Here is a 15,137-nt window from a genome sequence, read left to right as displayed (position 1 = left end):
TATCCTATAATGTATGTTATGTACAATATTGTACTGGCTAGTTTTGTGTCAACCTGACACAGCTGGAGTTATCACAGAAAAAGGAGCTTCAGTTGAGGAAATGCCTCCATGAGATCCCGCTGTAAGGCATTTTCTCAATTAGTGATCAAGGGGTAAAGGCCCCTTGTGGGTGGGACCATCTCTGGGCTGGTAATCTTGGTTCTATAAGAGAGCAGGCTGAGCAAGCCAGGGGAAGCAAGCCAGTAAAGAACATCCCTCCATGGCCTCTGCATCAGCTCCTGCTTCCTGACCTGCTTGAGTTCCAGTCCTGACTTCTTTCAGTGATGAACAGCAATGCAGAAATGTAAGCTGAATAAACCCTTTCCTCCCCAACTTGCTTCTTGGTCATGATGTTTGTGCAGGAATAGAAACCCTTACTAAGACAAATATATAACACAATATATAGTATATATGCTATATATATCATCATCTATACTATATATATTATAGGTAGTTCCCATGATGTGACCCTACATGTGTATGGAGGTATGATAGGTCCTATAGGAACAAGCTGCTCTGAAACAGCAGTAAGTTAAGAAAGAACAGTCTCCTCAGGATTAGGCAAATCCTCTCCCACAGCGGAGAAGGGGAGGGGGTATGGGGGAGAGAGTCTATGATGGGGGGGACTGTGAGTGGAGCAGCAACTGGGATGTAAAAATGAATGAATGAATGAATAAGTGGAGAGGGGAAAAAAAGAGACAACAAAGTGCCTGCTATAACAGCAATCATACCCCAAATTATCCACACAAAAATAAACAAACTCACATGAGATACAGTTGGAATTAAGCCCTTAATGGCACAATTACGACAGTGTCAATTAGAAATGCCTTCAGTTTCCACCATATTTTAGGTGGCTTGCCCTTAATCCTCTCCTATTACTAGCTATTCTTTTTTTTTTTTTTAAATAATTTTGCATCATGCTGAGAGCAAATTCTGAGGAGGTTGATAACAAGACAAAGCTTACTGGATGAGTGGTTTCTTCTTCCGTTCCCTTCTGAGTGAGCACCAGTGCCATGCTCACAAAGCTCCTAGCCATCCGCCAGCCAGATGACACAACCACTTTTTAATTAAACAGGCTGAACATCACTTCATTTGAATTGGACAGTCTCCAATCTTGTAAAGAATTTCTACAATGTAGCAGTTTATCTACTAAAAATAACCTCATTTTTAAAAATGATGCCTCATTTTTCACTTTTTAAACTGAAAGCAGAGCTTCTAGTGTGCTGACACTTTTATTTTCATAACATTGAAACGAAATGCTATTTCTGGGGGGGGGGGATAATTTATGTTTAAATTTAACTAACTTTACATGTATCAATGCTATTATATCTTCTCTTTTTAAGTGAGTATCAGAAACAAAGAAGTCATCAATAAGATGGATAAAAACTCCTTTATTCTACAGTTGGTACTGGCTGAGCAGGAAGACAAGAGGCACTGAAGGATCCATTTGTACATACAAGGGAGATGTAGGGCTCCAAGAACAGCATCCTGTACCTGAGTTATTATCAAAGGATGTCAAGGACTAGAAAGCCTTGAGAAGAGAAGCCAGTGCACCTAGTAACACTTCTGTGGAAAGCAAAGTCCTCCTGTTGTGACGGTCATCCCGGTTCACAGTTGATCTGTGGAAAACAAGGAGTATGCGTGAATGGAGTAGTCTGGTGGCTTAATGAACAAAACCTGGAGTCCTTTCTAGTGTCTGTGGTTTTTTGTTTGTTTGTTTGTTTGTTTGTTTGTTTCTGAAAAAAGATGTTTATTAAACAATTTTCATTGTCATAAAATGACTAAAATGGTTTTTAAAAATTAAGGCTCTTCTCTTTCTGTGGATTGACAGACAATGTAAAAGTACTATCAATCAACCCTGATGAACGTTTTGTTCCTAAGTTAAATTTCATAAATTCCTAACTATTTTATAATCTAAGATTAAACGTTAGACTGTGAATAATAATACCCATCTGTACTGACATACACTGACCAGGTATACAACAATCTCATTGAGTGGTTACACAAAAAAATATCCCAGTTAAAGCATAAATTTTGACTTTAACATTTTAATGTCATTATTTCTCCACACTGTCATGATTTCCCTAGAACTGAAATAGCCTGATACAGGAACGCTAACTTTGGGACTCTGTATACCAAGAAGGATGACTGACTTGGCTGGAAATTAGTCTGATTATATATATTTTTAAATGCTCTAAGGTGAAATATCAAATAATTCAAAATTACATGGCATCCAGTATCCAAAATTATGGCTCTGATGCATTTAGATTTACATTAAGAAGTATCATTCACATTCACTGTACGTCCCACCCCTTCCAAAAGAAATAAAAATCACTACCTCGTCAAGTTATCGATCTGGTGCAGCATTCAGGGTTGAAACTTGCTAACTTTACCAGGCCTTGCCCACGTGCAAATAAATCCCTCCTGACAAGCAGTGACTATACAGTCTTCAAGAAAAACCAATACTGTCAGTCTTTCATGAGCTATCTTTTTACAGATCAGTGGCTCTAACAAGGGAACATCTTCCATCCGAGGACACAGGGATGTCCCCAAAGTTTTAGCTGGGTCCATTTTGGCTTTAGTAACTAGGTTCAGTTTATCACTGCTCTTGCTGGAAATGTGTCCCGTACTATGATTTCGTTTACGGTCTTTCTCGTGGTGTCTCTCCTTCCGGTCATGTATCGACAGAATTGCAAACTTGCTGACCCCAGAGGCAATGGCCCCGTCTATGACACTGCTTTTGCTACCAGCATTGGAGACTGCTGAATGTGGAAGGCTATTGGACCGTGGCAATGGAGGAGGCACAGGTGTAGTGACACCACTCCCATTGCTTCCGGCAGGCGGACTTGTGGCATTCATAACATTTGCATGTGTCCTTGTTCTTGAGAGGGGCTGGTGAGGGAAAAGGATGTCTTCTGTGAGGTCCCATAAACACAGTTGTGTATCCTGGCCCACTGAACCAAACCGATACGTAACACTTACAGGGCGGCTGTCTGTAGAGTTCTGTTTCGATAGTCTAGACTGTGTACTGTTCGCTCGATCTCTGCCAAAATGAAGAAGGTCCTGGAAGTTCTTGTCACTGCCACTAAACTCCATAGGGTCACTTTCTTCTACACTAGTAGTATAGGGATCAAATGCTACAACACTGACCCAGGATTTGTGCCCACGGCCTCTAGCTATTACTCGGCAGTCTAGAAAGGACCAGACTGTCACCAAGTCGTCCTCACCACCTGTCACAATGTACTTGCCATCTGGGCTCCAGCACAGACAAAGCAAGCCCCCAAAGTAGCTTTTCATCGTACCGTGCAGTTCCGCTGAGTCAAAGTTGAACACACGCAGAAACCCATCCTGGCTCACACACGCTAAGAACTTGCCATCTGGAGAGAAAGCAAACTCGTTGAGGGCCCCCTCGCCCACCGTCCACTTAAGGTCCCTTGTGGATTTGCTCTTACAATTGTGCACGGCAAAGCTCTCTCCCTGCGTCAGGAGCTGGTAGTGGGGGGCTGTGGTGCCATAAGTATGTTCCACATTGTACGAGTACATGTTCCCACTTGAATGGGCTACTAGGAAAAGGCTTTCCGAACCAGGAACCCATTTGACACAGGTTACGCGTGACTTGTCTATTAGTCTTTCCTCGTTAAAGAGCTTGCTGGTTTCTTTCTTGATTGGGTCTATAAGCTGGACTTGGCCTGCGGAAAAGCCCACTAGGAGAGAGACGCTCTCCGCTGTGGCCGTTAGGTGGTTGAAATCATGACAAGTGGGCTGTGTTCCTTTGTATATCCTTTTATCTATTGGTTTACTCAGGTCGGCAGCCTTGCGGACCCCCTTGTAGATATAGATGTAGAGCTCCCTGCCCACATTGAAGCAGAGGCGGTTGCCATTGCCAGTCTGGTCGTTGAGGTTTACGAAGGAGACACGGACAGGGTTGGATCCCTGTGAGTTGAAGGGCACCCGGTTGGGCCGACTGTACTCCGAGTGCGGCAGCAGCCTGTACAGACCTTCTCGGGTGGTGAAATGGGTCTTAATCTCGTTCATCTCCTTTCCTCTTCCCTCCGTCGCCATCTTGGGAAGCCGCGTTCATCCTGCCTGCCCTAAGTGCCCGGATCATGCCCACCGCGCAGGCTGTGTCTACGGTTTTCAGTACACTAACCTCACTTAATAATTTTTAGTTAACAGATGTACAGATACGGTTTTTGTAGATTTCTGTAAATGTAGGTAAGGGCTTTAAGAAACATTTTGGAGAAATGGGGCTGAAGAGATGTCTCAGCAATTAAGAGTGCGTGCTATTCTTGCAAAGGACCCAAGTTAGGTTCCCAGCACCTACACTGAACAGCATACAACCGCCTGGAACTTCAGTTCCAAGGAAATGGTTGCCACTTCCTCCCCTGCCTCTGTAGGCGTTAGGGCACACGTGTGGTGTGTTTCATACATTCAGACAAACATGCATACTAAAAAAAAAAAAAAAAAATTAAAGTATATTTAAAACCAGAAATACCGGGGAGGACATCCTGTGATTGTGGCCCGTGTGCATGTGTTGGAGACTGAGGCCAGTGTTATTTGCACATTTGTTGGTCCACATTAAGTCGGGGACTTTGGCAGCTGCCCACTCAGAAGCACTAATACAATGTATTGGAGTTGGTTGGAAAAAAGAAGCGGAGTGGCCATTCCCTACCACATGCGGGACTCCACCATTAGTTTTGTAGTACAGCTTCGCATGGGTCATTATTTAGACCAATCCTGTCCAGAGAGTGAGTGTACTCACATCTAAATAAACTTCTATCCACTTTGGTTTTAGCCATGGCCTCTAAAAGTCAACTCTACCTGTATGTTTTGCCTGTTCTATTCCTGAGGTGTACGTAAGTGAATAATATAAGCCATGAACTGGTTGGGTGAACAGCTGCAGTACCAACTCCCTGAATGACTGTCTGCCATCTGCTCTTCTCCAGGAAAAAGAGAAAGGACTGTCAGACAACAAGGAGCAACCTAGAGCATTGGAAATTGGGCTGAAAGATTCTGCCTTGCTGTGGAGGTGGCAGTAGCTACTGTGGAGATAAGAACCATGGTGGGCCCTGAAGGTACCACATCTATACTGTGATGGTCCATCACCCTGAGGTTTGTGCTCATACCATCCTCAATGAGCATTCTCCTGCGTCAGAGCTGTGAACACACAAACCCTGAAGTCATGTTCTGTTCTGAACATCCTTAACCTACCTGTAATAATTTACATGCGTGTATCTGTTCACTTCAAACAATTGTGGTTTTCATCCATGCTTAACTTTAAGTTTTTAGGTGCCTTTAGTAGTTAAAAAAAAAGAAAACATGTTTTTTTTTTTTTTGTTTTAAGAACTGCTAGGGTTTTGTTTGTTTGTTTGTTTGCTTTGTTTTGCTTTATGATTAAATAAAGTACTACTCATCAGAAAATTCCCATGTTCTTCCAAGCATTTATTTTTAAAAATCATTGATTTATTTGCACCCCAAATTTTGTCCTCCCTCCTGGTCCCCCTCAAAGAGTTCTGCCCCATCCCCTTCACCCCTGAGATGACACCTCCACCTCTGCCAGTTTCCCCCTATCCTGATATATCAAGTCTCTGCAGGATTAGACACATTCTCTCCCACTGAGGCCAGACTGCAAGACTTCTGCCAAGCATGTATAGTAAGAACAAAGCATATAAACCCATAATGGCAAAGGTCTACATAAAATGATTGTCAGGAACTTTATTTGATCAGGGTCCCTTCTTGGAGAAGCGCCATGTTTGTCTAGTAAAGTAATAATAATAATGAATAATAATAATGATGATGCAGTCTGAAAGATTTCAATGTAAATTCTGGTCTTTCTAGATGAGAGAAAATAATTAGCTTAACAAATGAGAAAAAGGAAACTTAGAGCAGGAAAGGACATGAACACTTGAAAACTAAAGGCTACAAAAATTGTAAAAGACAAAATAAAGGCTTCAAAAGTGAATAGGAATTATGTTTACAAAGACCCTGAGCAGAGATCATAGGAAGATTATGACACCAGATTTCTCATTCAGAGGAATACTCTTGGCAATGGAATAGAAGACAAATGGGGAAGGGGGCGTGTGCGTGAGAACACGTGTTAGAGAATAGAAGACAGCTTCATATCACTATAAGTCTAAAAGGTGAATATTTCATCTAAGTTAACTCAGAGATTCTAAAAACAGTCGATACTTCTAGAAATTCATTAGCCCAGAGTCTTCAGAGAGTGAAGACTTAGTTAAAAATAAATTTCTAACTTTATTTTTACTATGACCAAGACAGTCTTAGCACTTCCTTCTCCTGAACTCAGAAATCTGCCTGCCTCTGCCTCCCAAGTGCTGGGATTAAAGGCATGTGCCACCACACCCGGCAATAATTCACTTTTGAAGTGCTATATTTCCCTTGACTTAAACATTAAACAATGGAGATTAATATTGAAACATCATAAGCCGGGTGTGGTGGTGCACACCTTTAATCCCAGCACTTGGGAAGCAGAGGCAGGCGAATTTCTGAGTTCCAGGACAGCCTGGTCTACAAAGTGAGTTCCAGGACAGCCAGGGCTATACAGAGAAACCCTGTCTCAAAAAAAAAACAAAACAAAAACAAAAAAAACAGAAAAAAAAAGAAAAGAAATATCATGCAATGTCCCACAAATATGTATAATTCTGTGCATTTATCTATAAGTTGTTTTTAAATTTAATTTTAAAGGAGCAAAGCTCTCAAGTGTAAAGAGAATGAAAGATAGCTGGGCATATGCTTGTAATTCAAGCACTCACTAGGCTGAGACAGGAGGATTGTTGTGTGTCTGATGCCAACTTGCTCTGTGTGTCAAGTTCCAGGCCATCCAGAGCTGTATAGTGAGAGACCCTGTTTACTAAGAGAATGAAGAGGATTTGAGAGCTTTTAAGTAGCAGCTTTGGGGACTAGGAACTAGAGAATAATGGGAACATAGATAAGGACTGTTGAGAGCTCAGTTTCCTCAAAGCAGAATAAGCTCCTGGAAAAAGGGGTTGCTGGCTGGCTAAGCCTCACCGCATAACACTTATCAGACTGTGTTATGGTCTAACCAGAGCTCCGTGACCTGAATTGGCAGAGGTGGTTGAAGAGAAAGCATAGACAGTCATTCACATGGGGAAGGTATAGGAGACTGTCTGCCTAAGAAAATTCAGCCTCCGGTTCATAAAGCTATGGCTTGCAACCACAAAACAATGGTAACCAAGCCAGGTATGGTGGTGTAATCCCAGCACCCAGAATACCAAAGCAGGAGGATTTCTGAGAGTTTGAGGCCAGCCTGTGCTGAGTTCAAGTCAGCTTGAGGTACAAACTAAGACCCTTCCTTTCTGAAGGAAAGAAAGAAAGAAAGAAAGAAAGAAAGAAAGAAAGAAAGAAAGAAAGAAAAGAAAAGAAAAGAAAAGAAAAGAAAAGAAAAGAAAAGAAAAGACCACCACCACCCACAAAAAAAAAAAAAGAATAAGGAAATCGGCCTACTAGTATAGGAGTTAATGGATTATTCTATTAATGAGTATTAATGAGTACTTGCTCACTCATCTAAACAGATTTTCTTTCTCTTATTTCTTATTTCTATCTATTTCTACTGTCACTATAATAGGTAACTATTTACAAAATCTAATGGAATTTTCCAAAAAAAAAAAAAAGGAAAAAGAAAAGCATTCCCTTGAGCTTAGAGTATTAATACACTGTGTTCGTCGTGTGTTTTGCCCATTAAGCACAGCACATACATCAATGTAATCTGGTACATACGTCAGGAAACAACTGTCATGACCTAATATACAGATTCCTGAGATTCAGATGGCCAGGCAGTGCTGTCTAACTGCCTGTATATATCCTGTTCTAGACAGTCTGGACCTGTACTGTACCACAAAGGTGCATGTGCCAGAGGCTTGGCCATCAGACCATGAGAAGGCCAGAACCTTTGGGAGGCGGGGTCTAACAAAAAGATGCTAGGTTTTCGACTATAGTCCCTGCAGGGGCTACTGAAAGCACGGTCACTTCCTGTCCCTCTTGTTTACTCGATTTCCTGCCACGAACTACATATCTTCTTCCACCACACACTCCTGCCATCTTGTACCAAGCCACCAGAGGGCCAAGTAACCATGCACGGAAGTCTCTTAAGCCTTTTCTCCTCATTAGTTCATTGTACTAGGTATTTTATCATGGTGGTTGAAAGTCAACAGAGACTTCAGTATTACTAGTTCTAGCTTGTCCCATAAATGCTTTTTAAATTTCAATATACCAAGGTTAGGAAGACTTGTTCAGGTCCAGCATATATTTTCTAAACAATAACCAGTGATTAAGTATGAATAGTGCTCCTTTGTATTAATCATATCGGTTAAAGGATAAAATATTTCATACAAATAAAGTTTTTAGGCTAAAATGTGGAATGAAATAATTCTCAGCTCTGACTATTTTTAAAGGGTATATGTTTGCAAATATCTTGGGTTTTCTTTCAGCAAAGAATAACACACACTAATACGAGCAGACCCGGTGCCAACTCATTATTCCAATCCCTATTAAGGCAAATAGCCACACACAAGCTAACCTGGAGCACTGTAAGTAATGAGAGTGTTAAACCAAGTCCTGCATAATTCATGGGGCCTAATTCCTCCTGTTCCTTGGCAGTTCTCTCACAGTCAGCTGAAACAATGCAGAATGATTACAAAGATGCATCGTCTCGGCTGCTAGGGTGGATGCCTGATCTATTAAACTAGCTCATTTATTTAAATAATCATCATCTGTGGCTACTTTGCATTCCATGTTGGCTTCTGTGGGATAATGTAATGCAAATGTACCTTGTTGGAGTTTCCAAATGAGGCAGCATCCAGACCGCTGTCTGCTTCACATGCAAAACCTGATTTAGAGGTGAACTAGAGCCCCAGGGTAAGAGGGCATAGCCTGTGACTCTCAAAGGTGTGGCGTCGCTTTCCTCATTCTTCATCGTGGCAATGTGAAGGAGTCTAGTGTCAACAAAATGATCCTGGGAGTTAAGCAAGCTGTGAGATGGCTCTATTTCTGGATCTTCCATTGACTCAATTTGACCTAAGCCAAACTTGTCTAGACTTTCCTCTCTAACTCAATCACATGAGGATCAGAATAACTCTGAGACTCTTCCAGTTCTCATATTCAGCCATTTGCATTCCCACCAAACCACTTGAGCTTCTGACCATATTCTACTAGATTGCAAGAACAAGTTTTGCAGAGATTTTCTTACATATTTTGTGTAAAGGTTTTCTAAGATTTAATGACCTAGTTAATTAAGAAATTTTAAGGGAATCAACCTTTTTCTGAAGCCCTGATGCTACAGGCAGCAGGATAGAACAGATGAGTGGGTATAGGGTATGACGTCATTAATAAACCACTTCTCTAGTGAAGCCCACAGACTCCCTTCCTTCTGCATTTCTTGTGAGATAATAAGTTTCTGTCTTCTTTGTCCTCCTCCTCATGGTGTGTCTCAAGATCTTCCACTCCATTCTCAGGCCTGCCTTCCCATCCTTGTGCCCAGTCATATGCCTTGACCAATCAGGAATTAAATTGGGGGTAAGGTTTATACAACAAAGATGGTGTATATGGACAGCAACCAGATCTTGGGGTTCAGAATTTAGCATTTGTATACATAGCAACAAACCATCCCCCAACAGATATATGTAGCTGGTAGAGCCCATCAACTACATAGTTTTACATGTACATATCATTTAGCTGTTTTAAAATGATTTATACAGCAAAAGTTTTATAAGCCATAGCATACTTGTGGAGAGTTCAGCCACACACAATATTAAACAAGCACATGAAGGCCCAGTCTAGGAACACAATATACTGGGCAGGTATTTATATTAGATTTACCAGGGTTTTGTTCGTTTGTCTGTGTGTTTGTTTATACACAAGCCAAAAGGAAAACCATGAAAGGAACCGTAGGAATGAAACTTCTTGTGTCAGGCTGTCACTTCACAGAGGCAAGAGAGGGAAACGGCCTTATTTGTTACCTTTGCCAAGATATGTGTTTCCCACAACCTATTTTCTCATTGGTATTGATCGTGAGGTATTAATGCATAAGCTGACTTCCAGCTGGGCCTGAAATGAGAAGCCTCCCCTGGAGGAACAATACTACAAATCTGATCAGGTAAATACTGAAGGATTTCATGCTAGTCTCTAAGACTCCTAGTCTGCTCCAGGGTGATAATTTCAAAATACAGAGAATTGGGAAAGGACAGGTGTTTTAAGAGTCAATTGGAAACTCAACAGAGGAATTAAATGCAGCCTTGGGCAGACAGCTTCCAGTGGTATGTTGAACATTTTAACTGATGTATCAATTATGTGGTCCAGGAAAATGACCTCAGTAGTCTGGCTTGTCTCACTATCTAACACACAGGCCATGTTACAATTGGTGGGCATCACAAGTTTCCTGTTTTCACTGGTGTGGGCTCCATCATGCCACACTCCTTTCACCTTTGCTCTCCTCTGCTCCTCCCTGCTCTGTCTGTCCTCTATTCTGCTTTCCTTCCTAGGGCTCACTCATCATCTCAGGTCAAACTCATGTATGACTTTCTACACGCCTCCCTGAGCATCCTTCTCTTCTCAGTTCCTGTAGAGGAAATTCTGCCCAGCATAATTCCATGTTCTGGTTTATTGAGGCAGACTGGTATGATGAAGGGCTTAGCCTTTAAAATTTCAAGCCAGGCTCTGATGTTCATTGACTCTGTTGTTGTAAAGCAGACCCTCAATAAGAATTGCTGGGATAGCTAGTATTAATTTTCAACTGGACAGGAGGATGCAAACCTCTGTGCACACCTGTAAGGGATTGTCTAAGTAAGATTAGACTCTGGGGCCAGGCAGCAGTGTGTCGCACACCTTTAATCCCAGCACTTGGGAGGCAGAGGCAGGCAGATTTCTAAGCTGCTATATCTGTGATTGGGTTGCTGGAAGATAAAGTGAATTGGGCATATTGACTCTTATTGAACAAAATAGCAAGTGTAAAACAATGCATCTTTGAGGAACAGCATCTAAAAAATACAGTTCTTAGTGGTTAGAGACAACATTGAAAATGGAACAAGGAGCTGGGCGTGGTGGTGCACGCCTTTAATCCCAGCACTCGGGAGGCAGGAGGCAGGCAGATTTCTTTCTTTTGGGGGGGGGTGTTTATTTCATTTACATTTCCAATGCTATCCCAAAAGTTCCCCACAACCCCCCCACCCTCTCCCACTTCTTGGCCCTGTCGTTCCCCTGTACTGAGGCATATAAAGTTTGCACGACCAATGGGCCTCTCTTTCCACTGATGCCTGACTAGGCCATTTTCTGATTCATATGCAGCTAGAGACACAAGCTCCAGGGGGGTAATGGTTAGTTCATATTGTTGTTCCACCTATAGGATTGCAGATCCCTTTAGCTCCTTGGTACTTTCTCTAGCCTCCTCCATTGGGGGCCCTGTGATCCATCCAATAGCTGACTGTGAGCATCCACTTCTGTATTTGCTAGGCCCTGGCATAGTCTCACAAGAGACAGCTCTATATGGCAGGCGGATTTCTGAGTTCGAGGCCAGCCTGATCTACAGAGTGAGTTCCAGGACAGCCAGGGCTATACAAAGAAACCCTGTCTCAAAAAACAAAAACAAAACAAAACAAAACAAACAAACAAAACCAAAGAAATCAGTTGTTTATCCTTGAGCTCTTACACTGCTCACTGCTAATGCCCAGTCTGACAGACTAGGGCACTCCTATCACTAAGCTAGAAAATTGTGAAAATTCAATGTTTCTACAACATTGTTAAGTCAAAAAAAAAAAAAAAACATAGAGAGGACATACCATTGTAACTTGAAGTCTGTCTTATATGCAAATATTTAGGATACTTTTACTATATTCATATAAATGTTTTTATAAGATCACAGAATGCTTGTAACATCAAATGATTAGAGAATGCATAATTATTCAACAGTATGACTACATAAAATGCATTTTTAAAAAGACTACAATGAAACTTACCAACTTGTTAATAGTGTGTCTGACAGTAGACAGAAAGATGAAGGGCTCCTTCATCCCTTCCAAGTACATGGGCCTCCTCCTCAAATGTTGTGCCCAAGACAATATTCTGGACACTCAGATAAAATCACATTTCTAGGGTGACACTGGTGGCAACGTCAAACAGTCTCCCTTTCTTCCCTTCTGACAGGATTATGACAGGAAACCAGGCAAACACAGAAAGTGATTGACAGCGGTCTACCCCAGGAACAGCACTCAGAGTTGAAAAGCAATAGATTAATACCTGGTACACTGATCAACTACAATTTCCACCCAGAAGAATGTCTTTCCTGTCTCTCTTATCAAATTGCTCCTAAGGATAGAATCTGAAGAGAGTCAGTGTTCCAATGCCCAGCCAAAGAAAGGCAGAAAGCAGAGAGTTCCATGGACTGCACTACAGGGTAAGTGCTTGCTTTGAGTCGGAATTAGAACCTGACTGATAATTTTCAGTTGACATTTGATTTCATGGATTCAGAATCATCAATATTTAAAGAAATAGCTTGGTTATAATCTAAGTGATGTAAAGTTGTTTGGGCAGCGTGAATGCTCAAGCTGGAAGCCTGTTCTCAAAAAATACCACCTCACCAGACAAGAGAGCCTAAGCAGGGTTAGGCGAGAAACAATCAGGAGTTCAGCTCTAGGAAACCATGGGACTCCTAGGTGTATTTTGAGGTGGTATAAAGAATACACTATAAAATGCATAATATTTCCATCAGTTTTATGTCTGCCACATTATGTAACACATTCTCGCTGTTACAGCAATTAGCTAATTAGATGTAGGAATTAAAGAGTGTTGCCAAGCATGGTGGTACATGCCTTCAATCCTACCACTCAGGAGACAGAAACAGAAACAAGTGCATCTCTATGAGTTTGAGGCAGGCTGATTTTATAGAGTTTGGGAACAGCCAAGGCTATATAGTGAAACCCTGTCCCCCTGAAAAATAATAATAAATAATAACAATAATAACAACAATAATAAAAATAAAATGTTGAAAGTAAATAAGGCAGGTGATGGTGGTGCACACCTTTAATTCCAGTATTTGGGTGGCAGGGTGTTGAGTTCTTGTGAAGTCTGGTCTACAGAGAGCATGCCAGGACAGCCAAGGGTACACAGAAAAACTCTATCTCAAAAAAGAAAAAAAGTAAATAATAGTACAATATAATTGGTATTTCCGCCTCAGTTCAATCTAGGAGGGAGCTGGAGAATGTATAAATGTTTAAGCCTAAGACCAAAATTGAGACACTTCCACTAATAAAATAATAAGGATCAGATAGGAGTAAAAGAGTACCTACCCATTGAGATACCACAGCTTTTAAGTTCAGACTCCATTTTAGAGAATGTGACCTAAATTTGAACTCAGGTAAACAGACTGGTACTTAGCATTAGTTTCCAAGTTGCCCCCCAACAAAACCTGAGCTAGCTCCACTCTCTAGGCTAATCGCCAACAAGACCAGCGTTTCCAGGTTACACCCTCAAAAAGACCAGTGTATCCAGATTTTTCCCCCAACAAACCTGCACCCCCAGGTTACAAGTCTACCCCCTGCCTAATGACCACCAATGCAGAGGGGAGCAGAAGTTAAGTTTATGATATGACTCCCAGTACCAGCCAATTATGTTAAAGGCCACAGCAGTTTTCCAATTAGATGTTTGCACACATATTCCCTGCTTGCTGCTTACTATAAAGCCTTGCCCCAATTCAGGGCTCCGCCACCACCAAAACCATCCTGCATGACAGCGGCACAGGCCCTAGCTAGCATGAATAGAATAAAGACTTTGCTGTGAGTTGCATCAGATTGGTTCCTGTGTGTGTTTTACAGGATTACTAACATTTCCCTGGCACAACACCATAGGTAGGCAAACAATTAGAAAAGTAAATTAAAGTTATTCTCCAGACACTCACTGAAGGCCAGTGAGATGGCTCAAAAGGCAAAGTCGCCTACCACACAAGGCAAATTATCGGTTTGATCCCCACATCCCACAGCGGACAGAGAATAGATTCCCAAAAGTTTTTCACTGACCACTATACATGTACCTGAACTTAAATACACAAATACACATGTATCTCTCTTCTCTCTGCCTTTGTCTCCCCTTCTCCCCATCTCTGTCTGTCTCTGTCTCTTTCTCTCTTTCTCTCTCACACACATACACACAACTCACTGTTATATGAAATAGAAACTGTCTCACAGAGTAGATAGCAAAGAATGAAGTTATCTCAAACAACATTTCACTGCAATTTGAAATGTAAAAACACAAATATCAACCTCATTGTAGCTAAAGACCCATCTGTCACGTGCTACACAACACTCTCCAGCAGCAATGGCCCCAAGACCTAGCAAATTGAGACAAATAATTTCACTCAAAAATATAAAGTCTTACTGGTGACATGTTATCTTTCTTTTCCATTGTGGAGATCAAAGGAAACCTCACCGGATGCAGAGGAACTTTCACGAAAGCCTTTGGAAGCTGCCATATTGCTGTACCTTCGTGTTTCCCCCAATCCTCCCTATCTTGGTACAACATCCACATCCATGTAACATAGAAAAGGCAGATGGGATGGAAAAGGCAAGTTTACTGCCTTTGTCCTAAGATGATTCTAAATTCAGCTGGTTTAAAGACTCTTCATCTTTCCAATAAAACATAACAACAGACCTTTATTTAAAAAAAAAAAAGACGCCACAGAACTCTTAAATGTCTATGGAGTAAAGGAAATTAGTCTTCACCACACCCATTTCAGCTTCATTAAGGGGGGACTTGTGGCTGACCCTCAGAAAATGAGCTTCCACATTCTCACCTAACTTGTTTTTGAAGACTGAAGCATTTTTCAACATATGCTTTACAGCTGCTTAGTGGCTCATGAAATTGATTTTTCAATCATATTGTATGTTTGTATATAAATATACATGTGTTGAGCCAAGGTATTAAATGCATTTTTTTTGCTATTAATCACAAGTCAAGGAAAGTTTTTAGGGTTCTGGGATTGTGTATGATAGACAAGCACTCTACCACCAGGCTGTGTCTTCCACCCCTTACAAACTAAAAGGTTTGAAGAATACTAATATAATCTATTAGCAGGG

General features: G+C 41.4%; 1 protein-coding gene across 3 annotated transcripts; it reads right to left on the bottom strand.

The window, feature by feature from the left end:
- Positions 1 to 1,412: 1,412 nt before the first annotated feature.
- LOC110306924 (WD repeat-containing protein 20) lies at positions 1,413 to 4,353 on the bottom strand. 3 transcript variants are annotated; one of them, XM_021179086.1, is made up of 2 exons: positions 2,378 to 4,353; positions 1,413 to 1,658 (listed from the first exon to the last, which is right to left on the bottom strand). In XM_021179086.1, the coding sequence occupies exon 1, from the start codon at positions 4,099 to 4,101 to the stop codon at positions 2,407 to 2,409; it is 1,695 nt and encodes a 564-aa protein (XP_021034745.1). In that variant the 5' UTR covers positions 4,102 to 4,353; the 3' UTR covers positions 1,413 to 1,658; positions 2,378 to 2,406. The 3 variants fall into 3 exon arrangements, with proteins under 3 accessions (XP_021034745.1, XP_021034746.1, XP_021034747.1); XM_021179087.1 differs by having other exon boundaries at positions 1,435 to 1,658; positions 3,022 to 4,313; XM_021179088.1 differs by having other exon boundaries at positions 1,435 to 1,658; positions 3,342 to 4,313.
- Positions 4,354 to 15,137: the final 10,784 nt, after the last annotated feature.

This window comes from Mus caroli, chromosome 12, assembly GCF_900094665.2.
Source record: "Mus caroli chromosome 12, CAROLI_EIJ_v1.1, whole genome shotgun sequence".
In the NCBI taxonomy this organism is placed as follows: domain Eukaryota; kingdom Metazoa; phylum Chordata; class Mammalia; order Rodentia; family Muridae; genus Mus; species Mus caroli.
Note: the sequence above shows the minus strand (reverse complement) of the source record. Positions and strands in the feature narration are given on the sequence as shown.

Excerpts from the sequence above, each read along its gene's own strand:
- LOC110306924 (XM_021179086.1), bottom strand. The coding sequence starts at position 4,101 with ATGGCGACGGAGGGAAGAGGAAAGGAGATGAACGAGATTAAGACCCAT.